A 26,215-nucleotide genomic window follows, 5' to 3' on the forward strand; every position below is an offset into this window, starting at 1 on the left:
CAGTGGTGTAAGGGCAAGGTAGCACTGGCCTAACTTCATAACAAGTTCATATAGTGTGCACAATTTTATTATTTACTTGTTTGCCTATTATAATAAGAGGTTTTGCGAACAGCATGTTTCATTTTAGATTTCAATCCAACAGTAGGACTTTTCGTTAATGAATTCAGAGTTTACAAGTGTAACTTATTGTGTCATGCACAATTACACTGCATGCATTGCCACGTCTGACACTGTCCACAACAAACCAGCATTTTCACACGAAATATAATCTTGTGCAGTCTGTAATCTGAATAAAACCAGTTCGCATTTTGCATAAATCTTAAATTACTTTTCTTATAATGTTATCCCTGCGACTCATGATACAGATCCTTTGCATAAGGTGGGCCCAGATGCAGTCTACTCATGCAAATAGGTAAGAACTACGGCTAAAACTACTTGTAAGTTGACCATCACATAACCTTGCAACAGGTGCCCTTTGCCCAGCATGCTAAATTATGACATAGGCTTACATGCCTACAATATTTCCCGAATGATGAGGAGCCAGACAAAAAAAATGTTATAGCTCACATTGCATTACGCCACAGAGAAGAAGAGCATTGGGAGACAGTGCCACCTGCTGGTATTTGCCCGTGGTTATAGGTATAGATGAATTGTGCATTTCCCTCCACCCTAAGCGCAAATAACAAACTAGACTAGAAGCCATGTATTTATTTGAAGTGGAACTAGTAAAGTGTATAAGAAGAAATGGGAATGCTACATGTGAGTAGATGCTTTGAAAGTGTCTACATGTCTGGATATGTAAATGTTTTTGTTACTTCATATTGTTTTATGTTATTGTTTTGGTTATATGTTTGTTATATTGTTGTTGTTTCTTACTATAATACATATTTGAAAACCCTTATCCTCCTGAGTGAGCAGTCTAGTGTCATCTGCAGCCTCTTGCTACCATCTGTTGACCACATTTGGTACTGCAATCCAATTTTGTTTATTATGACGGAGCTGACATTTTACAAGAGCCATTATTTGACTAGGCTCTGTCATTAAATTAATAACTGGTATAAATTACTAATAAATAAGCATAAAACTACATCTCAGCTATTTAAAAAGAACACAGTGAGAGAAATCAGAATTGGTATAGAAACACAGCTATTTAGACAGTTGCAGACTGTTGTAGACACATACAGACAAAAACTGTCCAGTTGCACAGTCTCTGAGCAATACTTTCCATTTACCCTTCCCAACATTTTCTCACATGCAGAACCATCCATCATCCTCTCCTTCTATATTTTAATGGAGTATTAGGTTCCTTCCACATTTTGAACATTTGTTGGGCACAAATTACAGGTCCAATACTGATCACTGCTCAGACATAGCCTGGGTGACCTAAGTAGGTCATATGATAACCATCCCTAAAGAAAAGTATGTTTTATACATCAAGAAATGTATTTAAAAACGAATCACAAGAATTATGTTTTACGCATGGGACATTTTTAAAGTACTGTTTGTAATTAAAATAGCAGATCTGGCCCTGCTGTATTCTTACATAACACCACTAGATGCTATCTATGTTGTTGGCTAAAGGTGTCCATGCTTTGACGGTACAGAAGAAAACCATTACCTACCAGGTTAAAAAAAAATCTAATAAACTTGCAGATGGTAGTTTTAAGGTTATTAAGGCTAAGACTATTTATCAGAGACCAGAAGTAGTCTAATCAGGGATGCTCCTACTTTATCTACACTTCCTCTAAATTCCCTTGGCAAATCCAAGGTTTTCTGTGGCCAACTGAGACATATATATGCATAGACATGTATAGGTCGTGCCAGGGAAGAATGAAGGAGATACCTGAAAATGACACCAGAACCACCTCAACTGGCTCTCAATGTCAATCTACTGCAATCTCCTCTAGGTGACTGAGCTAATCATTCTATCTGTAAGGGAGCACTCAACCACCCTGTTTTGTTTGATAATGTAACAACTGCATTCATTCAGATGATTTAAATTACATATTCAATGATTATAAAATCAGGTAACTTGTGTCGCCATAGACAAAGAGTAAAAAAGTTCATAAAAACTGTATGTAAACATTTTTTTAAAAGCCTCATTCCACTCTAGTGTATTAGTTGGTATGAAATGGTTAATTCCCTCAAAGTATTTCCATGGGAAGGACTTTTGCTGCCACTTATGGTGTGAAAAGCCTGTAGCATCTTTACGGGGGTGTTCAGACTTTTCTCACTTCAGACCACTGTTCTGTAAGTCATTCAAACAGCTGGATGCATTCAACATGGCAGAGCCAGTGCACCTTTAGCAACTTCAGAAACTGTAGAACATACATTTTATGTGTATTTTATTTATTTAATTTTCTTCATTTATTAAATAAAAAATAGAATTAAGACCCAACCATTATTAAAATGCTAAGTTAAAATCCTGTGGTCATATGAGAGTTGGAAAATTGTCCCCTCCACTCCCCTCTCAACCAAAAGGAAAGTTTACAAGGGGCTCATCCCTGAGCTGTGTCAAGGAGCTCCTTGACTTTTTATTCTGAAATGACAAACACAGTCAGGATTCAACACATTGAGATCAACACACATCCTACTGGCCAGAGTCAGACATGATCTCTGCATGATGCCAGTATTGTGATCCATAGTGGTAGAATTAATTAATTTAACAGACAGAAGATATATTTGTTTAATGGTATACCGTGGAACATCCCAGGCAAAGCAATGACATCATCATGGTGACATGCAGAATGAAAGTTTCAGTAAATGATGTAGTAGGCCTACCTCCACTCTGCAGCAAACATCATGTTCTGAAGCCTTAATAATGACCACGCCCCAGATCCTCTCATGTTGCACCAACAGTCCCAGTACTTTACCCAGAATACACCTGCTGCACCAGTAGAATTACCTTTTGTTATTGAATCACAGTAAAGGTCATTACTATTACACATTAATGCTCAATTGTGCATTATATTTATTTTTCTCAATATGTGAAAATAAACATAAAAATAAACACAAAAATATAAATGCGAATTAACTAAAGGTTTATTATTTCAAAATTAAATTCTAGTGAACTTATTTGTATAAAACATTACAATTTTAGCGTGAGAAAGTGAATGAAGAGTAGCTCTGGAGGCGTGTAGTTGAACTGAACGGACCGCTGACGAATCGCACAGATGACAACAACAAACAGCCACCGAGCGGCTGTTAGCATAGTTAGCTGCAGGAGATAAACAAATAGCTTTTAGTGATTTGGCTCGTGTAGCTCATAGTTACACTTTATGTTTTACATTTAATTTATATATGTGACTGTGGTGCAGCACTCAACTTAGATAATCATGTATTTCAGCACGTCTAGTATAGCCTAGTCGGGATAGCGTTAGCTAAGTGGCTTTCTAAGATAGCTCATGTATGCCAAGCTAAAGCAAAACAGCTAGCTAGCTTGGTTGCTAGCTTGTTAGCTAGCCAACTCGCTTAGCCAAGGTGGAGACCAGCAGCAGGGAGATGCGAGTAAAGTGAGGTAAGGCCAATGATATTGTTTCTGTTGTTGTTTCAACTCGATGTGTAATTTGTTTATATTGTTTATAATGTATGCCATTTAGAGACAGTTCCGTAAGTTCAGTGACACCTGTCATATTTACTGACGATAGAAATAGCCAAGCAAAACAGCGCTAGGCTCACAGCTGTTAGCTCAATGTAGCTGTGGCTGATAGCCCTTTCTCTGGCATTGCATCCACAAATAACCAAACACCAAGGTTAGACCACGGACTTATGCCATTCCTAAACACTCACTGGTACACAGACAACTATGAAACAAATGGAGTATTCTCACTTGTTGTAAATTATTATCCCTGTAACATGTCAACAACCCATGTACTGCCATAGCAACTTCAGTGTACAGTTGTTGTATAACGTTATTGTTGGAATCTCAAAAGGGCAATGTATACGTAATTTTCAACCCCCATTTGCTCAATTTCAGCTCAATATGGAATATCTTAAATACAATCTGAAATGACAAAGAAATTATAAGATCTGTCACTGGATGTTAACTTAATAATAATAAACATTACAACCACATGGTAACTGAGTGACTCAGCTGCTTTCCTAACCATATTTCACTGAACTTGAGTTAACTACCAGTTTATATAAGCAAAACGTTCTCTGTAGTTAATGTCATTATTAACCAATATAGTTTGAATAACTATATGCTAATTAGCTGACATTTATATCAAGTAAATTCCATCATGTTTTGTCTGTATCGCAATATCCATTTTAAAACAAATTAAATATACTGTTTGTGCTGAAATAATATTGTATGTCTAAGTAATGTGTGTGCTTATATTTTCTTTATAAGGGTGCCCCTGACGGACTAAATGAGGAAAACTCTGGACGATCCAACATGAAGTTGTATGTGTTCCAGGTCAACAATGGCAGCACTTTGACATTTGACACTGATCTTGCTGTCCAAACGTAAGACAGTGGCATTATGTAATTACAATGTGGATTGCTTGCTGTTCTGCTAAAATACTTTGATTTGTTCAGTGTACTAGAGCTTAAACATGCCATCCAAGCTAAATATAAGATTGCCATTCAACATCAAGTCCTTGTTGTCAATGGAGGGGAATGTATGGCTGGAGACAGACGGGTCTGCAGCTACAGTGCTGGCACTGTAAGTTTTTTTTTTTTAGTTTTTTTTTTTAATACAAAATGCAATTTTTTTTAATTATTATACTTGTAATAATATTATAACTGTGTGTCTTTATGTTAATGTGCATATCAGTTGGTTCAAACATTGCACTAACAATGTGCTTCTTTTTACAAGGAAACAAATCCCATATTTCTGTTCAACAAAGAGATGATTCTGAGTGACAGGGATCCAACAATTCCCAAGACAACATTCTCGATAGAGAGTGAGATTCAAGTCAAGGTGGAGGAGTCTCTGCTGATGCCAGCCGTCTTTCACACTGTTGCCTCACGAACACAACTTGCTCTTGTAAGTCACTTTTTTGGACAACAGTATAAAATATTCTTTGTTTTGACTTTATTAATAATGTGATAATTATTAACAGGAAATGTTTGAAGTTGCCAAGAAACTGTCCTCTTTCTGTGAGAGGCTGGTTCATGATGAACATCTTCAACACCAAGGCTGGGCTGCAATCATGGCTAATTTGGATGACTGCACGCTGTCATATCAAAAGTTGCTGGGGAAATTTGAAACGTCATATACAAATTATCAACAGGACTTGGAAGAAATCAAGTTGAAACTTACAAAGTAAGTGCAAGTTAGAAACAGCTAGTTTTTTTTAATAACTGTTTTTGTTGTGTGTTATAACACTGGTATTCTTTCAGGCTTGGAACAGCAGTTGCAGTAATGGCCCGGATACCACTGCTGGAATGTTTGACACGGCACAGTTATAGAGAGAGCATCGAAAAATCCAGCTCCACACCAGAAAAATATTCAGAAGAAACGGAAGATGAAAGATCTACTGAATCTGTGCTTTGCACAGGTGGTGCAAAACAGCATGCAGTGATATCCACTTCCATATCAGCTATTGGAACTGCAACAAGTGAAGCGACCGGAGACCAGGAAACACATGAAATGACTGACAGTGGGGGTCTAAGAGCTGCATTACTAGATGATGACCCCCAAGAGCTGGCCAATGCATCTGCTTTTAATGTTACACTACTAGATTGGATCAATGTGCAAGATCGACCCAATGACGTAGAATCTGTTGTGAGGAAATGCTTTGACTCTATAAATAGGGTGAGTCTCCAGCTTTGACTAGATCTGTCAAACCTGTAATGTCAATGTGACTGAAAAACAAAGGTTAATAATGATATTTGTCTTTCAGCTTGATCCACGCATTATTCAACCCTTCCTGGCAGATTGTCGTGACACAATTGCAAAGCTCGATAATCAAAACATGAAAGCTATCAAGGGGCTTGAAGACAGGTTGTATGCACTAGATCAAATGATTGCAAGCTGTAAGAAACTGGTGAATGAACAGAAAGAACTTGCTCAGGTGAGTAAGGGACAAATGGAGAAAATAAATCTCAAAATAGCCAATACTGCTTACTAGGATCTGTTTTTTAATAGGGATTTTTGGCCAATCAGAAGAGGGCTGAAAACCTGAAAGATACATCAGTTTTGCCTGACCTTTGTCTGAGTCACACAAACCAGCTGATGATCATGCTTAACAACCACAGGAAGCTGCTTGACATAAAAAAGAAGTGCACCACTGCCAAACAAGAACTTGCAAACAACCTTCAAGTCAGACTCAAGTAAATGGATATAATGGTTACTCCTTAATAGTATTTCCATTATTTTGTGCTATATTACAATGCTGTTTTCTGTGCTAGATGGTGCTGCTATGTTATGCTTCATGCAGACCAGGATGGGGAGAAGCTACAGGCTCTGCTCAGACTTTTGACAGAGTTGATGGAAAGAGTGAGGGTGGTAGAGGCTCTCAGTAGTGTGCCCCAGATGTACTGCTTGGCTGTGGTCGAAGTTGTCAGGAGGAAAATGTTTATGCGCCACTATAAAGAGGTCAGTAAGACATAAAAAAAGAAGATACGATTTTAATAAATAAAAAAGGTCTGTGTTGTGTACGAGTGGTATCACATTGCTGTTTCTGTCCTGTTACAACAGCATGTAAATTGTAAAATTCTGTCCAAGCTTAACATACTGAATATTTACTGCTTTCCCTGTTTTATATTTGCTGGCTAATGCAAGTAGCATGGGCAGAAATGTGTGTGGTACCTCCATGTCATTTTGAGTAGGAGTAGCATAAACAACTTTAATGTTATCACAAAGTATAGAATGGAACTCAGCTAACTACAACACTGTGACAGGAGATGAAGAAACATGTCAGAAAACACCAGCATAATCTGCAAACCATTTAAAGATATAAAAACCTATTGATGTACAAAAGCTACTGTTCAGACTAGTTTAAATTTAAATAAACTCAACTTTGTTTGTTTTTAGTGGGCATATGCGCTTGTAAAAGATGGGAAACAACTGTATGAGGCAGAGAAGTTCAAAAGGGAAACCTTTGGAAAACTGTTTAGTAAGTGACCTTTGAAGATTAAATTTATTGCGATAAGCAGTCCTATGTAATATGTGTGGTCAAACTTATCAGAGCCTTGCTAAAATCTTTTCTTTGTTTGCACTTTTTCAGGAAAGTCTTTCCTCAGAAATCGATTGTTTAGAGGACTTGATTCATGGCCTCCATCTTCCTTTTGTGTAAGCCACAAATGAAACAGAGCAAATCATTTAAATTTTGATTTGCATTCTTTATGTAATTTACTGTCTTTCATAGACACACAAGCCCAGAAGATTTGATGATGAACTTCCAGACATCTCACTTGATGACCTGCAGTACTTGAAATCCTGCTGTCCTGTTGAGGTCCAACCTTTTCTCATGTATGTAAACAAAACTTTTTTTTTTTTTTCCCCCAAACCGATTTTTGCATTGAACCATTGACTTGAAATCCAATTTTCACATGTTGCAGGGTTCCCACTATGTGTGACTTTGAGCCCCTCAATCAACATATACAGACGCTTCGCCACTTGGTTCAAGCTGCACAGAGTGTGGATGAGATGTCTAGAACTATAACAGACCTCCTGAGTGAACAAAGGGTAAGCAACTAAACTGTCAATCATGTCTCAATTGCTTTTTAGACATACATAATTGTATGGTACTTTAATGGTACTAAACATTATCAAGGTTTTGAAGTATTAAGGCTGTAGTCTGCTTAAAGGGCACACTAGAAGAACTTTCAGTAGTATCTCTTTGATCTTACTTTATTGTTTATTTGATTCAAACTGAACTCTCAAAACCACAAGCTCATGGGATTTCCTGATAAAATGTATCCACAGAGAGGCACTAAGAAACTTACTAAATGTAAAAAGCAGACTCAACTCCCAAAACTCTACCTTACCCACTGCATACCTTCTTTCTGCTGCAATCCAGTGAAATCTATATTAAAGTCTTATAAGAATAACAATAGTAGTAGAATTGGACACTATTAATCACTTAAACTGCCAGTATCTTTCAGCTCTAATGAGTACAGGTTTTACCAGAAAGTGTTATCTTTGTTTGAACAAACTGTTGTGTTTTGTTTTTCAGGCATCTTTTAGTCAGAGTGCTCATCGATCTACTCCAATAACGCCACAATCCGAAAATTTCACAGGAACTGAAACACCAGTATCCTCCAAAACCCCACCCTCTCTAAGCATTCAGGTCCCCATCTGTCAACCACTTGATGTCCCTGTACCTGCCCCTTTGGAGGATCTATCTCCAGACAGCATTGACGCTCAGACATTTGACTTTGAAACTATTGGTCATCCAAATATGGACCCTGTTCTGCAGCAGGGTTCTCTCGATCTGGACTCTCTTGCTGAAAGCCCAGAATCAGACTTTATGTCAGCTGTCAATGAGTTTGTAATAGAAGAGAACCTCACCTCACCCAACCCCATAAGTGACCCCACCAGCCCTGAAATGATGGTGGAGTCACTCTATTCCTCAGTCATTAATGCCATAGATAACAGGCGCATGCAGGACACAACTATACTCGAGAGGGAGAACGCTCAAATTACTGTTCTTAAAGAGGCTATAGGGAAGTACAGGTGCACCGCAGAGGAAACTCAGTGCAAATTAAGAGGTGTGAAGGACGACCTGCATCATCTCCAAAGTCAAGTTATAAAAGAAAAGCATGACTTCAGCGTAGTTGTACAGAGCATGAGATTGGAAGTACACAGAATAGCAGACACTTGCCAAACACAAGAGGAGGAGCTGAGCACTCACCATCAAAATGAACTTCAGACACTACGGGATGAGCATGAAAAGCAGATTCAAACACTAACAGAAGAAAACCACACAAATCAAAACATAGTAAAGGATGTCCAGAGAGCCATGTTGGAGTTCGAGGGACTAATGGAACGCAAAGAGAAGGAACTGACTCAACTTGAGAATGAAAAGCAGCAGTGGATAGAGAAAGAGGGCAGCTACTCTGAGAAAATCAAGCACCTAGAGCAGATAATGACTGGCCAAACAGAAGAGATCAAAGTTCTGTCTGATGCAAGAGACTGTCTGTCTAACCAGGTTGAGAATTTGCAAGTTGAGATCGAACGCAGCCAGCAGAAGATCTGTCAGGAGTTTGAAGTAAAAGAGCAGTTTCTATTAAAAGAACTAGAGGAGAAACTCGAGAAAGAACATGGCGCCAAACTTGAGACTCTTACCAAAGACAACCAAGAGGCCATAAAGCAAATTGAGGAAGATAATAGATCCAAATTGCGTGATGCAGAAGACCAGCACTCCAATCTGGTTAAAGAAAAAGAAAATCAAATTAAGGACTTGGAAACACGTTTAGCAGAACTGACTGAACTTCGCTGCAAATTAGAAATGGAGTTGGCTTTAAAGGAGTCAGAGACTGAAGACGTAAAGCTCTTACTGAATGAAACTAAGACTCAGCATGCCGACTCTATCAAGTCCCAAGTCGAGGCTGAGACCAAGGTCCTTAGTGAAGAGGTAGAAGATTTAAAAAGACAACTTCAGGCCAAAAATGAAGAGCATGAAGTGGGCCTGGCAGAACTGAGCAGTCTAATGAGAGCAGAGAAAGATGACTGTATCTCAGAACTGGTAGGTCGCCATGAGGAAGAAATGGAGTTATTGCGCAGAGAAATCTCAGAGCTGCAACAGAAAGGCCTGGACACTGAAAGAAACCACAATGAGGAGTGTGAAAAACTTCAACAAAACCTAGATAAACAGTTAGCTGCTCTAAAGGAAGAACATCAGGCACAGCTAATGAACTTTCAAGAACGAGAGCAGGAGTTAACGACTGTTATCAGCAATTTACAGGCAGAAAATGACCTGTTTGCACAAAATATACAGCAAAATAGATTAATGGAGGAGAATGAGGCCTGTACAGTTAAATCACCAGAAGCCTTTAATGAATTGCAACAGGAAAAGAATGAAATGGAGCAAAGACTGTTGGACAAAATTAGACAATTAGAAAGAGAGCTCAGTGAAATGCAGTCTCTAAAGAGGTAAAACATAATATAATTTATATTTTAACTGTTTCTATAAATATTACTTATTTTCAAACATTGTCTTTTCAGTGATGAAAGTTTGCCACTGCATACTGAAGAGCGTACTGATGCTGAAGGTCCACAGTCTCTGGATTCACCCCTGCATGAGAGACTGCAGCAGGAGAGGGACTCTTTACAAAGCCAGATAGAGCTTTTGGAAAAGAAAAAGAATGAGGAGATCCAGAACCTTAAGACATCGCTCATTGCAGAACAGCAGGTTGGTATATTCATTTTTTTGTTTTGTTTTTTTTGGTAATCTTTTGGTGTGTTTTTAAGTATCTGTTTTTTCTCTTTAGACCAACTTCAACACAGTGCTCACGCGAGAGAAGCTAAGGAAGGAGCAGATCATCAATGAGCTTTCTGAAAAACTGAAGAATGTAACCCAACAGCAGGAGAAAGACAAAGGTATGTGGTTCAAATGTATTGCATGTTTGTTCTTTTCATGAACTCTTCAATTGTTGTTTTTTAAATAGAAATGTGAAACCCAAGATGTAGTCTTTAATTGAGTAATGGAAAGCAAAGTGTAATGACTTACTAGTGGTGATTAAGTCAGCATTTGAGGGTTAAGTTTTGTTCATATAGTAAAGTTAAAGAAGGACAGATAGTTCTACTGTTCTTTTCAAGGTTTAACTGGGGCCAGGATTCACTTCTGCCAGTGAAAATCACTAACAGGCTTCTTTGTATCTTTGCTATAGCTCTAATAGAGACCCTGTCTGAAGATCGAGCGAGCCTGATGCAGGAGAAAAAGCAGTTAGAAGAGGAACTGAACCGCCTGCGCAGCACAGCTCTGGTATCATCTGCCTTCTTCGTACCTACGACCTCTGTGCAGGAGTCCACTGACACGGGGGCAGAAGGAGCCACTGCTCTGCCCTTTGCTGGAGCCTGTTCCTCTGAGCTCATAGGAGAGACAGAGAGACTGCTCTCTGCAACAGCTCTTCAAGATGAGGAACAAGTGGAATCGGCTGTGGAGGCCAGCATGGTGACAGTCCAGTAAGCATTTTTGGCATCTAAATCTGGTGGGACCTTAACATTGTATTCAGGTTTTTCTTGAAAATTGAGTTTGAAAATGATGTTGAACTTTGAGTTTCAACAACACTCCCTGCCTTTGGTTTGCATAAGTGAAAACACTGTAGAAGAATTGCACACTACACAGTATCCATCATTCTTGGTCTGGTGGATTTACAAATGTTTACATAATAAGAATGTTCACAATATAGTGCAGTATGAAAAAGAAAATGTACATGCACATAAGATATAAGGATGCATTTAGCAAAGTAACACACAATATTACACCACCATAACAGTATATTTGTATTACTTCAGAACATCCAATTAGGCTACTGTAGATGCCCAACACAGTTCTTTGTGTTAATATGAAAATGTTTACTGAAAGAAAGAAAAAAGAGCCCTTTGTTGAGGATTGCATGTAAAACTGCCAGTATGCACAGACAAAGCATAGGCTTGATAGAAAAGAGAGGGGGAGTAGAAGCAAACTATTAAATATGTTGAGCTATTGAGATATAACACAAATATCAAGTAACTAGATAAGATATTTTTTACTCTTCACTAAACCTATTTTCCTTTCTCCTCAGTGATGTCATGATCTCAGAGGAAAAACAAAGAATACTTCTACTTGAGCGGGTAAGATTGGTCATATACTGTATACGGCTTCAAGTTTATGGATTTAAAATCATTACTTCATTTGGTTGCAGACCCTACATATGAAGGAAGAAGAAAACAAGCGTCTCAGTCAAAGATTGGTTAGTAAATTACCAGATACTTTTACCTCACACAACTCACAAGACTATTAGCAAGCAATAACACAACATCATGTACTGTACAATGTTTAGTGATTTCAGTTACACTGTCATCCTTACAGCTGAGTATAAGCATGGAACCAGTAAAAAGTAAGATTATCCCAAAAAAAAAAAAAAAAAAAGTGTAAACGAAACGGGTCCAAAAAAAAAAAAAGGTTGAATTAGTAATGACAGATGGGTCCTAGTAGAACACTATAGAAGGTTACTGGGCAGTGTCACTACAAATTAATGATAAATCTACTTATTTTCTTCAAAGAAAAAGCATTAAAGAAGTCTGAAACAACATCCCCCTAGTTTTAAAGGAAAAACTTGGCTTCAGTACGGTTATACAGAGCATGTCATTGGAAGTAAGGGAAGAGCATGAAAAGCAGATTCAAACACTACACAAACACAGAAGAAAACCACACTAAACAAAACATGGTAAAAGATGCCCAGGAGCCATGTTGGAGTTGGAGGGACTAATGGAACGCAAAAAGAAGGAACTGACTCAACTTGAGAATGAAAGCAGCAGTGGATAGAGAAAGACGGCAAATAAAATCAGGGATCTAGAGCAGCATGTTTGGACAGTCATTGTCCTCAAAAGAATAGTATTTAATTGAATATTATGAGCAATAATATACTGCTCCAAGTACCTAAACAATAAGAAATATACATGCAGGCATAGTCATCATCAGTATGCTCTGTTTAAAATATGGGTTAGATCTACTTGAGTAAAAATTTAATTAATAAAAAAAAAAAAAAAATAAATATATATATATATATATATATATATATATATATATATATATAAATATTATATGTGTTTAAAATGATGATCATTGGCTACAGAATGAGTCTAACTCAGGGTTTGGAAACCACTTGTGTGATTTCAAAGCTTAATTTATTTGAAATCTGACCTCAGAGTTGTATTGGAAAATATGTTTTATTATTAGGTAAGAGTTATGACTCAATGTGCGGTACATAACTTTGACATGTGCCCATTTGCCCACTGGGTGGCACTAGCATCTCAAAAAAGAAGCTGTAGGCCAGTCATCTTGAGAAAACGATGCAAATATCTTTCATGGTTAATAAAGTAAACGTTCCTCTTGCAGATCTTGTATATACAATTAAATTAGATGCCATTGTTGTTTCCATTTTATTTTCTTACTTTATTTACACTCTTGACTCAGTTTATTACACAATAAAATCAAAAACTCCACTTTTATTAGCAGTGCCAATATTAACTGAATTCTTTTTGTAGATGTCTCAGAGCATGTCATCTGTATCTTCACGGCATTCGGACAAGATTGCAATCAGAGAGTAAGTCCAAGCAATTCTATTGTAGATCTGTTTACACATTCTGGCTCTATACATGACACAATTATTCACTGTAGCCTATAGCTAAGCTGCTTCATTGAGCCCCCCTCTCTATGCTCTGTACCAGTTTCCAGGTTGGAGATCTGGTTCTGATTATTTTGGATGAAAGGCATGACAACTACGTGCTGTTCACTGTGGGTCCAACCCTGTATTTCCTCCACTCAGAGTCTCTCACAGCTCTGGACCTTAAACCAGGTGAGCATTCAAACAGCACAAAGCACATATCTGTTCTCACGGCATCAGGTGACTGTTTGAAATGTGCCTCATTTCCTCCACTTTAATTATGTGATTGTGCAACAGTATTGGATCTTTATTCATGTTTCTGTTTTGTTCTGCAGCATCAGGGACTTCAAGACGACCATGGGTGCTCGGAAAGGTGATGGAGAAGGAATATTGTCAAGCCAAAAAGGTAATACATTTGATTGTAAAAATGTACTTTTTGGGGGCCCAGTACAGTTATATGCTTTTATGCACATGAGCATTAATAGTATTTTTTTTTCCTTTTCTTTTTTAGGCGCAGAACAGATTCAAAGTTCCTTTAGGAACAAAGTTCTACAGAGTGAAGGCTGTTCCCTGGAACAGGAAAGTTTAAAGCCACAGACTGAGCTTAAATGTATATTATTTATATTGCTTACTCTTTTGAACTGAAGCATCACATTATAATTCATAACTTACAAACTGAAAGACCTTAAACAGAACTATGAACATAATTATTTTTAAATTTTCACTTTCAAATCCTACTGCAAATGTTTTGCTTTATTTTAAACAGAATTGCTATTGTGGACCAAATGCTATTAACTCTGTTAGGGCATGGCCCTATACACTGTGGCATTATGCCATGCAACCTGTGTGTAAAACGAAGAAAATTTGGATGTTAAATATTTAGTTTTCTTTTCCAGCATTTGTCCGTTTGTGGAAAATACTGTCATTATCAACTTAAATAATACAAATGCATTTATTATAAATGTTTATGGAGGAATGTTCATGGCATGCATATTAATATTTTTCTTTGATTTATCAAGGTAAATGTTGTAGTTTGAAATGTACTTAAAGTTGTTTGTCACAAAGCAGTATGGCCTCTGTTAATACTGATGTACATTATGGCTGACTGGTGACAGTCATCTTTGCAATCCTCGAAATGCACTTTCAGAACAATGCTTTTGTTGATTTGAAAAGGGAAGTTAAATGAGCTGTTCGAACTGAGTAAATATATCAGCACAAACTTCTCTATTATAGATTGATATGTAGAAATGTGGCTGTGTTTCATTAACGGACGACATTGTATATTATTCATAAAATCACAAGTAACAGGATACAACGGTATTGTAAAAGATAGAGTTTTCAAACAATAAAGGATTGAACCCAATCAAATATAAAACATTCTCCACATTGTTTCATTATTTTTAGCTGTATTATTATTATAATTAAAGGTTTTTAGCTACACAGGAATATCATCCATTTGTGATGATGTAATGGCAAACGTGTTATTGCATTGGTTGTCTAAAATTTCATTTTTACAAAAGTGTTTATACAAAAAGAAAAATACTTAATTTTGTTTTAATCACTTCTAAATACTGAGATTTATATCATATTCAGCTACATCTGTTTGGACTAAAGCTGATCAGATTTAATGTATTAATGATATTGTTTAACCTAACTGTACAAAGCAGTCTCATCAATAGTTTTAAATGTTGGTGTGGCTCAGGTAGCATGTAGAATGGCACATTATATTGTCCATTTGATTTGGTGTGTTTTGCCTTTGTGGAGACATTAATGTTGGCACGCGGCAGCAGCAAACAGACTTCAAAAAGGCTTCATATCGGGGCCCAAGAACGTGCGGCCCTCGTGAGCAGGAAGCCCACCAAGCCCACTTTCCCAGTTCACAGCGGGGGGCATAGCAGCTCTCCGCCGCGCGCTCTCTACCATGTGGGTCTAGGGGTGTTTTAACAATGTTTAGCTCTATTTTCTCCATTTAGCATAAGCCTGTTGTCACATTTGGATGGCTCCTTCATAAATTGATGGTGTGATTCCTACAATTTCGGGACAGGCCTGAATGACAAAATATGCAACACAACATTCGATACCGAGGTGGCTGGCAAGCACTAACCATGTGCACTGGACAGGCTCTTAGTGTAAATGTTTACAACCCCCTGCTGAGCTCAGTGCTGCTGGGAGTCTCATCAGGCTGAATGGGACCAAGCTGCCATGTGCCGTCTCCTGCTACTTCCACCATTCACAATGCTTTCACACACACCTTCCCTGCTTTTGAATGTAGTGCTGATTGAAAGTGTCACAATTACGAAGTTAATCATCCGTCTTTGGAGAATACTCTGCGCTTTTTCATTATTACAGTGTTTCGTTTTGATGCTAAGAGTAATTAATTTAGGATTAAGTTTAGATTTTTTTTTTTTAAACGTGCACATTTTAAGATATCAAAGCGACTGCACAAATAAGAAAGCAGGAAATAAGCAGAGGGTACACGTGAATGGAAAATGGCTGAAAAGTGCACCTAATACTATTTATGTATTACAGCAATAGGCTCTTGATGAGTAGCCCACATAGTACTTAGTTAAAGTAGCATCTAATTTGCCTTTGGTACAATTAAGTTGATTTTATTGACAAAGAAAAACAGACAAACATTTAGGAAAGTATCCATTTTGAGTACAGATAAGTGCAGCAAAATGACCACATCCAAATAACCAAATATGTTGTGTATTATTTGGGTGGGTTTAAAAAATTGCCAATAAAAATTGAAAGCGGCAGGTAACTTTCATATAAAACTTACATTTAAGATTAAATGTTTTTAAAATTTTCTTAGATTATACTTATATTGTGACAAGCAGTTAACTTCCTTTTACATTTCCTGTAAACACATTTCTATTTAAATACTGAATAAAGAAATAAAATGAAGAGAATATGACACAATAGTGACCTTAATGCCAATATGCTCAACTCAAACCCTGTAGCTGATCAGTCTAAATAGGGCATATATGAAATGCATTCTAGTTATAGTCAAATGATAGCTCTATTAATGAATCTTTTGAAAATTCAAAGAGGGGTTATAGGGCTTTTTTGCTCATGTCAACATATTCTGTTGCCACTAAATGAAGGTTTAGATGGGTAAATGTGAAATATGAATATAATGTCAGCAAAGATGCACAAAGCATGCAGTAGACTCTCAGATCTCTTTGTCACTGCCATCTCCTGTATTTGAAGATAATACATAAGTTGTATTTGATTCTCCCATATCTCTTGACAGTGTACTTGATAGATGCAAATAAACAAGCATTATTTGTGGTTTTAAATTTATGCATGAACTTCAAATGATGGAAAAATAAATCGGCAATCGCTTTAACATTTATATTTGTTGGAAATCTAAATGGAACAAGTGTGTTGTTGAGGGAGAGCCAAGAAGAATTACGGCGGAAACTGCAAACCAAGGAGAAAATCGACTTAATGCCATCATATTTTCACCCTATTCATGCCTAAGAAAAAAGGGTTAGGCAAAGAGATTAGGGTACATATCTCCTGTCAGCCACTGATGCGACCAAGTGGAGAAGTTTACCTCAACACAGCAATGATCAAACAGACATCCCTTTACAGACATGCTTCATAATCTCATCGCGCATTGTCCCAGCGCTCTATTTTGACTTACAGGTTTCGCTGGAAAATCTTAGACAGGGGCAGATTAAACGTGTGATGAAATGTCTGCGAAATATGTGAGAAGGCGCAACACTGGAGGATGCTTGATTCTCTACCCACATGATGAACATAATGACTATTAGTAACACATAAATATGATAATTCAAAATCTAAACACGTTTATCGGGCTCGTATTGGAAATCATTGCAAATCTCATGGCATAGTTTTATGTGTAATTAAGAGACAGAGAGGGGAAAGAGTGTGTAGGCCTTTTTCTGTGGAAATGTGTGGAAAGTTTAGGGATAAGTGAGATGTGATCAGTAAAGTGTGGGATACGGGTTTTTTTTTAATTCCTGTGAGCTAGTTTAACAGCAGTAATCCTTCCAAATATAGACAGAAGTATTTCATTCTCTGAGGAAAATAATTATTCAAATACCCCTATAAGTGTAAATCCCATTAATTTAGTGCATGACACAGTTTTTGATTTCATAAAACAAAAAACGCGGAAGAATCCAGTAAACATTACAATCTGTTGTCTTATTTGGGTAATCTGCCTGCTTGCTGACAAGTAAATAATAATCAATACAAATAGTTGTGAAGTGTCTGAAAATAGACAGGCGATTTAAACTGTAACTAACAGGCATGCATTTTCCAGCTGCAGAGCAGTGTTGAGGAAATGACACTGGCTTTGATGGGTTGTATAGCTTTTGAGATGAGCCTCTTTATGCCGCTTGCAGTTCCATTATGGCTTTGTTCGAAAGCTTGTTTACCTGCTGATAACATACACTGGTGGATTCAGGAGCGCCGATCCAAAATCTGCTGCCAAAGTCACTCAAGTCTCATTGTGCTGCGGGAGGGGAAGAATGAAATGTTTATGCGGAGGGGGGATGCAAAAGCTAAATGTGAAATCAAACTATGGGACCAATAAGGGATCAGAACAACTTTGCCAGATTTTATTTTTAGCCCGGTTGCAATGCTTGCTTAGTGTAGCTCACTTCTTTTTTGCCTCTGTGCATGTATGTACTTAGTTTGGAAAGAAAGATGAAGCAACTGTCATGTAATCAAGCATTATTATGCGCCTTTAAACACGATTATAGCAGCGTAGTTCGAAATAAATGGCTGCCTATCAAATCTTTGCACTTGGATTGCACTGTTAGAAAAGCTATGCTCTTGGGTCAGAGGAATAGCCCTTGGGTTTGCATATTAAACGCTTTGCTAGACCCGTGTTAGCGGCGCGTCTCCACGCAGGCAGGTCTCCAGGGGGCCAGCAGGGCCCCACAGACGGCCAACTAGGGGGCCAGGTGACCCTGTCTCGGAGGTTAGCAGGAAACACTAAAGAGGGATGGGCCGGAGCTGCGGAGCCACTGAGTGCGAGTGTGCGAGGCTGGTGATGGCAGCTGTCAGTGCTTTGGAAGGAGAAGCAGACAGATTGTGCGTTCTGTTGGTGCAGCCAGTTCGCCACCTGGCAGCCTTTTCCTTGTTAGAACTTCTTGCTGTTTCGGTTCTCATCAGAGAAATGTTTTTCCTCTTATCCTCTGTGTTCGGGGGGGAAGTTAAATTTGTCAAAATGTTTAAAGATGTTCAGTCAAATGCAATTGTTTAAAGTGCTGTTCAGTGCTTTGTGTGGGAAGGCTCAAAAAGAATGTTCTCTGTGAGTGATATAATTACAATAAAATGAAATTACCACATGCATAATTTGCAAATGAGAGAGGTACGCCTTGTTGGTTCTACTCAACTTCTGCTGCATTATTTTTTTTTTCCAGAATGGGGGAATGTTTTAAAGAGGGAGGATTAACTCGAGAAAAAAAAAACTGTAACTTTCAAATCCCATCAGAGCAGTAAACACTGCTCAGTGTTGTTTAGTTGTTAGGGGTAAAAAATGCAAACGTAAAGCATGAACAGCTTAAAAGTACATTTAAAAATCAAATTTGGCAGTCGGTCCTTGTTCCAACAGGATTAAAAAAAGTCTTTCATTTGATATAAATATATGCACAGAGAGTGGTGTGGTGATCTGCGTGCCAGAGGTGGCGCTTTACTCTGGATATTCTGGCTTGGGCCTGTAAGGGACATAAATTACCATGAATTAACACATGCATGCAATAAGAAAATAATTAATTCAAGTTATCAGTCACCTCTTCCATTCCAGGAATCTGATTGACAAGATAAAGTAATGTGCAAACTGCTTTTCAAAGCTAACAGCCTGGAGCACCCCTCCTATTAGTTAGTCATTCCCTCAGTATCACACCCGGAATCTGTCATTTCACAATTTTCTCCTATAATGCATATGTGCCGCTCTCACCACTCCACTACAGCAACTGCCACCTAACAAGTTGACACAGAGAACGACACAATTCACGTCCAGTATTCGCTTCCATATACAGCAAGCATCTCAGGCAGACGGGTCAAGAATATGGCACATTCTGTTCACTCTCAAAAACGCTTTTCCAGGATCCTCAGCAAGCTCTAGTTGTGTCTTAAGTCCAGTGCAATCTAATATATATATATACAGTATTATCATGATTCTAATGTGTAAAAATATACAAATCAAAGTATCTGCTGTTTATGAGGCATTTTAATAGGATCCTTAACCAGCTCTAGTCACATTTTAAGTCCAGTGTAAAGAAAAAATATATATATATACAGTATTATCATGATTCTAATGTGTAAAAATATTCAACGCTTTGTTTCATATTGAAGTATCGGCTGTTTATATGAGGCATTTTACTGGTTAACATACTGGTTAATAGAGACCAGTACAATCTAAATATACATGTAAAGTACATGATTCTGTGTGTATTGATTGAAGAATTTGATGTTTATGAAGCATTTTAATACTGGTTAATATTTTTTTAATAGAGACCACGAGCCTACTGTGAATTCAAGAAAGTAATTTGAAAATATCAGAACGTGGGTAATTATGGATTGATCCAAAACAGTATTTATCTTAACTATACTTTTCTGAACTATTTGTAAAACTAATAAATAACTTGTGCTACGGCAGTGGCCCTCACATTACAGATTGATTTCTTCTTTTTCGAACAATCTGGTATTGTATTTTACTTTGCATAATGATGACTTGCTTACATTTGAGTTTTTATAAAAATGTCAAACTCAGAAATAACGTTATTGTGCATTTTAATGTAACCATTTAAGGTTGTAAACTCAATTGATTGACTTGATTAAACTTTACATTAGACGTTAAAGGGAATTAGCCTTATGCCGTCTTTTCAGATCTCTATTACCAGGATTGCCAAAGCACATTATCTGCTGCGTAGTGTCCAGTATAATTAATACTTAACACAAGATACAAGCCCTAAAATTAGATTTAGATTTGGGTAGATAGATCCTTCAATACTTATAGATCAGAACAATTATTTCTGTTTTATGTTAATGATTTGTGGCATTTTTTGTCACCTTCAGACATATAGATAAAGATATTTTAAAGGTACGCTACCACGAGTTAAACAAAAGTCAGGAATATTTTTACAAGCAAGACTGAAAAATATAAAAATATAACTTGTAAACTAAAGATGTAATTATCGTATTGTTTAATCCGGATGGGAAGTGGTCTAAGATAAAACAATGCAAACCTAAAATCTCCGATCCGAGTTTCAAAAAAGTTGCATTGTGGACAACAGCGACTCTGTGAGCTCAGTACCATCCCGCCCCAGTCCCGGTGGACCCTCAGGCCGGACGGGGAACTGCCATGACCCCTGCACTCCCCCCCCAACACCACCACAGCACCACCACCACCACCAACCCCCCCTTGTGTCACACTGAAAAGCTATGTGTTTTGAATGGACAGCGTTTTCCTTTGTCTGTTCGATCAAAACACACAGAGGCCAAAGTTAGTCAGCAAGTTGCATAGTTTCTGCATTCTCTGATTCTTCCAAGCCTCTTTTGTATGAAGTTAGACACAATGTTGTACGCAGTTTTCGACCTGCACTGGCTGCTGGCGGTAAGAACAATTTTACACAACAGAAAAAAAAACAAGCTTCAGTGTCACTTTTTGCTATCACGTATTCATTCATGTTTTTTGCGCCGTGAAGTGAAAATGATCATAGGAAGCTAAAACTCCGTGGCTATAATACACAAAATGACAGAGTGCAGGCTTGTTGAAATATTTATACGCTTTTATCTGATCTATTTCCTAACAACGAGGTATTTGCCTGTGAATCCCTGGCACTTTTGATATTACCTGAAGGCAAATGGTATATAGATTTATACAAGTTATTTACAACAACAGCCAAGCCATTCCTCTGAAAACTAGGCTGCAGATCAAAGGATTGTTTTGATCTCTACTTAGCATATTTGTTTAACCTAGCCAGTGATTCTGAAAAGTGCACAAGCTTTTCGGTGATATGCAGAGCACCCTTTATCCCTCTTTTTCTTCTGTTAGCTGTGGATTTAAGTACTTTCTGTATTTAGTAGACAACTGGATTTGCCAGCTTTTGAAATTTAGTTGCCCACTGCTAGGAGACTTGGCACTCTGAAATAGATAGCTAGGTACGTTCCACTGCTAATCCTGATCGGCCTTGTAATAGTATTTGCGGACTGTACAGCACTCAATTAGGGCATAATGTGCTATTTTTGTTTCCTTTAACGTGGATTAAAAGTGAAAACATGGTTGTTTTTTCCACATTTTGCTGGCTGTTTACTGCGGGGGTACTTTGCTAAACTATTGTTTTACTGTTTCAATCAGTGGCACTATTTCCACATAGAATTGTAAAATGTCAGGAGAGAGACAATGTCCAAGCACACTCAAAAAAAATATGCCAGGACAATCAGGAAATTTTCTGGAATGCTTAAGAGAATGCATATGCACACAATGCCCTAATTCTCTCTTACTTTGGGGTTGTGCAAAGATGAGCCCAGGTTCATTGAGAGCCAAAAAAGGGGGCAGATGGCTCACAAGAGGGATAAACCTGGGAAGTCATGCTGTAAATGTGTTTTACAGAAAACAATGAAAGGAGCGGACAAAGCGATTGTGGCAAAGTCCTTTGGAAAATGGAAAAGCGCCTCTCTAAGGTCCAGTACCATGGAGAAGCCGGATGAGCCTTCCGAGGAGAGTGAGGAGGAAGCCCCCCAACTCGGCACCATCCCAGCCGGTAAAAGTCCACTCCACTTCCTTATAACACCTCCGCCCCCTGTCTCCTTGCTTTTTCTTTACAAGGCCATTTTAATTATTACTACCACGACTTGTTTATTTTCTCTTCTTTCTCTTTTTCTTGCATTTGTGACTCTGTGGCCTGCCATATCCGGTGAACAAACAAACCACATTGTTGGGCAGGAGAATTCCTTTTGAGGCAAAGTGTGTCTCCGATGATACAGTGTTGCCAGAAAAAGACAAAGCAAAAAATAGCAAACACAAAAACAGTCACAGGTGCATGGGAAAAGGAGAGACGCGAGTGAATGGTCAGCTCGGTCCCCAGGAGGTCTTTCAGTGTTAGCCAGTGCGGTGGGTGGACTTCTGACAAGGACGCTGGTGCTCGGCCAGGTGGAGTGTGTAACTGAGAATGCGCCTGTTTATTCTTTTCACATGCTAATGCGGCTCCTGTGCCACTTTAATGCGGCAAAACTTTTCTTTACAGTTCACATTTTTGTTGTTTTCCAAAACCTGCTCTTGTATCACAGTAGTGGGTTGATTCAAAGCCTCTTATCCCTTTTTTATACAAGTTTGGGCCTCTGCCAGGGATGCAGATATAATACATAGGCTGTACGTATATAGAGAAGAACAGTGTGACGTTAATTCAATGCACGTTTGGTTTTAGCTTCACTATTCATTCCCATTATTAATCATTTGAGCATATTATAAATATCAGACACATTGTTCCTTGGTGTTGAGTCATATGGTATGGCAGTATGAAGACACAGAACAGCCAGGTCGGCTCCATATTGTGAATGAAATGTTCTCACAGGTTCTTGGTGATATGTTGCACAGTCGTCAATGTTATGAAATGTACACGATAATGTATTTTGATACATTCATCATGTGCCTGGAAGACATAGGCTCAAACTGAACACAAATGCACCCCTTTGTGGACAAAGTAAGTACAGTGGGACGAAAGGGTTGTTTTAAAATTAATAATGGAATTTATCTCAAAATAATGTACTTGTATTCTGTTTCATCAGAAAAAAATATAACAAGTATTTATATTTTTTGTTTATTCTGTCTTTTAATTTTTATCTTTTTCAAAGTGAAACTGAAATTGTTTAGGTGCACATTAAATGAAGTTGTTCATTTTAGGTTCCACCCTAACCCAAAACATATTTGTCATTAATTAGAAAATAATGGTATTTATATTAATTATTTAATTATAACCAAAAGGTCAAAATATATATGCAGCATTCAAATGCCTTTATTTAGATGTAACAATCAATCGCAGTCATAAGTATGTCTAGCTTTCGAAAAGCCTGACCGTTAAAGATTTTTTTAAAATTCATTAAAGGCTTTAAATTTACCATAAAAATTTGATTATTATTATTGTTTAAGTAATTGTATTATTAACCTGACAAATGCTGCCACACATGCCCACAGGTGCCATGACAACAAACTCATTTTGTATATGTATTTACTTATACAATTAGCCCCACATTGCCATAAACAGTCTGAAACCTTCATTAGTGGTTCATAAGGCTGCTAGTGTCTAATCTGGGAGCACAAAAGAGCAATATGGCCGCACACTATGGGCCTTTCCATACCTTGTAGAGTATGTTCTGTAAATAGCTTCAAAGGCATTGCATCTGCCATCTGCACTTCTAGGAACTCTTCTGCATAACCATTAAAACAAGCTGTCTCGGAGGACACCATTCGTATTTCAGCCTCAACCCTGAATTACTGCGTGTTCATTATAATTATAAGGGAGGAGTGTTGCCAGGCCCGACCGCAGAATGCCAGGTGCACACTTCCATATTCGAACCATTCGAAACAACTCACCACATTAACAACAGAGTCTACAGCCATTAGTTAGCTCCAAACAGCAACAACATGCAGAGGGGAAGTGCAATACTTTGTAGTGCTCCCTTTTGCTAAGCCTGCTTAGGTTACGCGACTGAGCCATGCTGCTGTGTGAAATTTTATCCCGATACTGGCACTGTATCCTTGTGAGGGAGTCTTGTAAAATAGGTTTACTTAGCGCCTTTGCTGGCATTTTCCGAAGATAGCAAATGCTCAAACACTGTCCATGATCGGATTAACTGTTCGACAAAATGATGTAACTCTTTGTCTTTCTTGTGTGGCGCAGGTTCCTCCGCTTTACAAGTTATAAGTGGTCAAGTCAAAGAGGAGCCATGCAGGCAGGTTTTTTGTACCACAGTGGAGTTGTATGACAGATGACAGGCTTGGTAAATCATGTAAATCATCCTTGTGACATTCGTGTAATGTGTGAATCATTCCCCAAAAAGATCCTCCAGATTCAACCTGCACATCATGTACTATTCTTAATCAAGTCCTCATTGGAGCGGCGTTTAATTCTGAACTTTGCCTGCGCTCCCCTCCAGGACTGAAATCGCATGTGATAAGTGTGAAAGATTTTTCGAGCACCCATGTACAGTAGAAAGTGTGCGATGCCAAGTCCACGCAAAACGGGAATTTGCACCTGAGGACATATAGCTATACATCCAAAAGTCACTAGGTATGTCAAGAGGAAATGTTAATTGCGCAATTTATGAGGAATCAGCTGAAATATCTCCACGGATCTTGCTTATTTACATTTTAATTACTACTATTACTTATTCTTATTTTTGGATGTGACCATAGCAGCCCAATTCCTCCGTTAGACTAGAAAGAAGCAAAATGACTGTTTTCCACTGGAGGTTTAGATGCTTGTTTATCACTTTTAAATACCATCATCTTTGCTGAAATCCCCTCTCAAAAGAACCTTTCACTTGCTGGAATAAATTCAAATTAAAATTTAAATCCCTCTTTGCATTTCTTCAGCCTTTTTTAAAATAGCTGCCTCCTTTTAGAAAGCTGTTTATGTAGTGATCTGTTCATAATCCAGTTTGTTTCTCAACAGCGAAAAACACAGAAATCGTATTATCACTATCTTGGAGAGATGATGCGAGAAATCAGGAAGTATAAATGTCTGGATCTGGGCAAGTTTTTTAAAGTTGGACTGTTTTTCTATAAAGTACATAGTGATGTGACTAACAGAGAGACAAATAAGGATAAGAACAATGTATTTTCACAACTTTGGAGGCAAAATATAAAAATAATCTTGTTTAACTCAGAACCCAATATCCAACTTAGTTTTAATTTAAAGAAAGACAGAAAGGACATTAGCTTATACATATTCATTACGTTATGGAGATGTGGATTCCTATTAATAGATTTTGACTTCTGTTGTGTCCACTCATTTGCAGATAGCATGGAGAATATAACCATAAAACAGGAATTGAACGATAATGAACTTTTTGCGTCATGATTATAATGCTCAAATTAACTGTGTGTAAAGATAATGTCACAAAAATTGCTGTCATGGTTATTAATATTCACAATATTATTATTAGTATATTCCATATTTAAAGAACTATTTTACTTAGTTATAAGTGAAAACAACAACAATCTATAAAATAATTAATGAATATGCTACGTTTTTCTACGCAATCTGGTGGCATATTTATTATTTATTTATTGTAATTATTATAATGGTTAGCAATTATCACAAGTATACACAATTGTCCCATCCCTACTATTTTATTGCTTTTTAAAAATCTATGAAAATGTAATTCTCATGCTTTAAATTATGTGTAGCCAAAAAACAAACAGTGCACCACAGTAGTGTGTCCCAAGATATGTGAATGTAATATGAGAGTTTAGAGGCAGGGAAATACTCACAATTACAAGTACATGTTTATAGGTTGAACTGTGAGGAGTATATATGAATATATAAATGATGAAATGTAGTTAATCATTTATGAAACAAACATTAGTCTAAACATCAGCGGAAAAAACATCTCTAGTGTGCTATTATCTAGATATAACATACAATTTACATGTTTATAGTTATAGTTCATATATTATCTAGCTATAACATACAGTTTACATGTTTATAGTTTTGTTTATATATTATAAAGTTATAACATACATCTTACCTGTTTATAGTTATAGTTTATACATTATCAAGTTAGAACATACATCTTATACATTTATAGTCATAGTTTATATATTATCTATTTATAACATACAAGTTACATGTTTATAGTTTTGTTTATATATTATCTAGTTACAACATACAGCTTACACATTTATAGTTCTGTTTATATATCATCAAGTTATAACATACAGCTTACATGTTTATAGTTATAGTTT

The 26,215-nt window shown here is 37.4% G+C and overlaps 2 protein-coding genes across 2 annotated transcripts in view; both read left to right on the top strand.

The window, feature by feature from the left end:
• The first annotated feature begins 3,164 nt into the window (after positions 1-3,164).
• Positions 3,165-14,638, top strand: rb1cc1 (RB1-inducible coiled-coil 1). The gene is made up of 23 exons (XM_055151660.1): positions 3,165-3,517; positions 4,352-4,467; positions 4,540-4,666; positions 4,820-4,990; positions 5,067-5,269; positions 5,347-5,761; positions 5,850-6,020; positions 6,095-6,279; positions 6,358-6,544; positions 6,983-7,064; positions 7,176-7,240; positions 7,317-7,420; positions 7,510-7,636; positions 8,127-10,045; positions 10,118-10,304; positions 10,384-10,492; positions 10,783-11,077; positions 11,680-11,728; positions 11,800-11,847; positions 13,145-13,203; positions 13,328-13,455; positions 13,599-13,669; positions 13,775-14,638. Exons 2-23 carry the CDS (start codon positions 4,397-4,399, stop codon positions 13,850-13,852), a joined length of 4,851 nt encoding a protein of 1,616 aa, XP_055007635.1. The 5' UTR covers positions 3,165-3,517; positions 4,352-4,396; the 3' UTR covers positions 13,853-14,638.
• A 6,183-nt stretch (positions 14,639-20,821) lies between these two features.
• The window catches only part of st18 (ST18 C2H2C-type zinc finger transcription factor), a 47,675-nt gene continuing 42,281 nt past the window's right edge, over positions 20,822-26,215 (top strand). Inside the window, exons 1-2 of the mRNA XM_020924191.2 lie at positions 20,822-20,860; positions 21,860-22,010. Coding sequence (XP_020779850.1) covers positions 20,822-20,860; positions 21,860-22,010 — 190 coding nt within the window. The remainder of the gene's footprint in view (positions 20,861-21,859; positions 22,011-26,215) is intronic.

This window comes from Boleophthalmus pectinirostris, unplaced genomic scaffold (genome assembly GCF_026225935.1).
Source record: "Boleophthalmus pectinirostris isolate CB_2022bp ecotype Guang Dong unplaced genomic scaffold, ASM2622593v1 HiC_scaffold_16, whole genome shotgun sequence".
Lineage (NCBI taxonomy): Eukaryota > Metazoa > Chordata > Actinopteri > Gobiiformes > Gobiidae > Boleophthalmus > Boleophthalmus pectinirostris.

Bases quoted from the DNA above. Each gene is read 5' to 3' on its own strand.
- rb1cc1 (XM_055151660.1), top strand. From the start codon at position 4,397: ATGAAGTTGTATGTGTTCCAGGTCAACAATGGCAGCACTTTGACATTT. The intron at 4,468-4,539 runs GTAAGACAGTGG...TGATTTGTTCAG, and splicing joins ACTGATCTTGCTGTCCAAAC to TGTACTAGAGCTTAAACATG. The intron at 5,762-5,849 runs GTGAGTCTCCAG...TTTGTCTTTCAG, and splicing joins GCTTTGACTCTATAAATAGG to CTTGATCCACGCATTATTCA.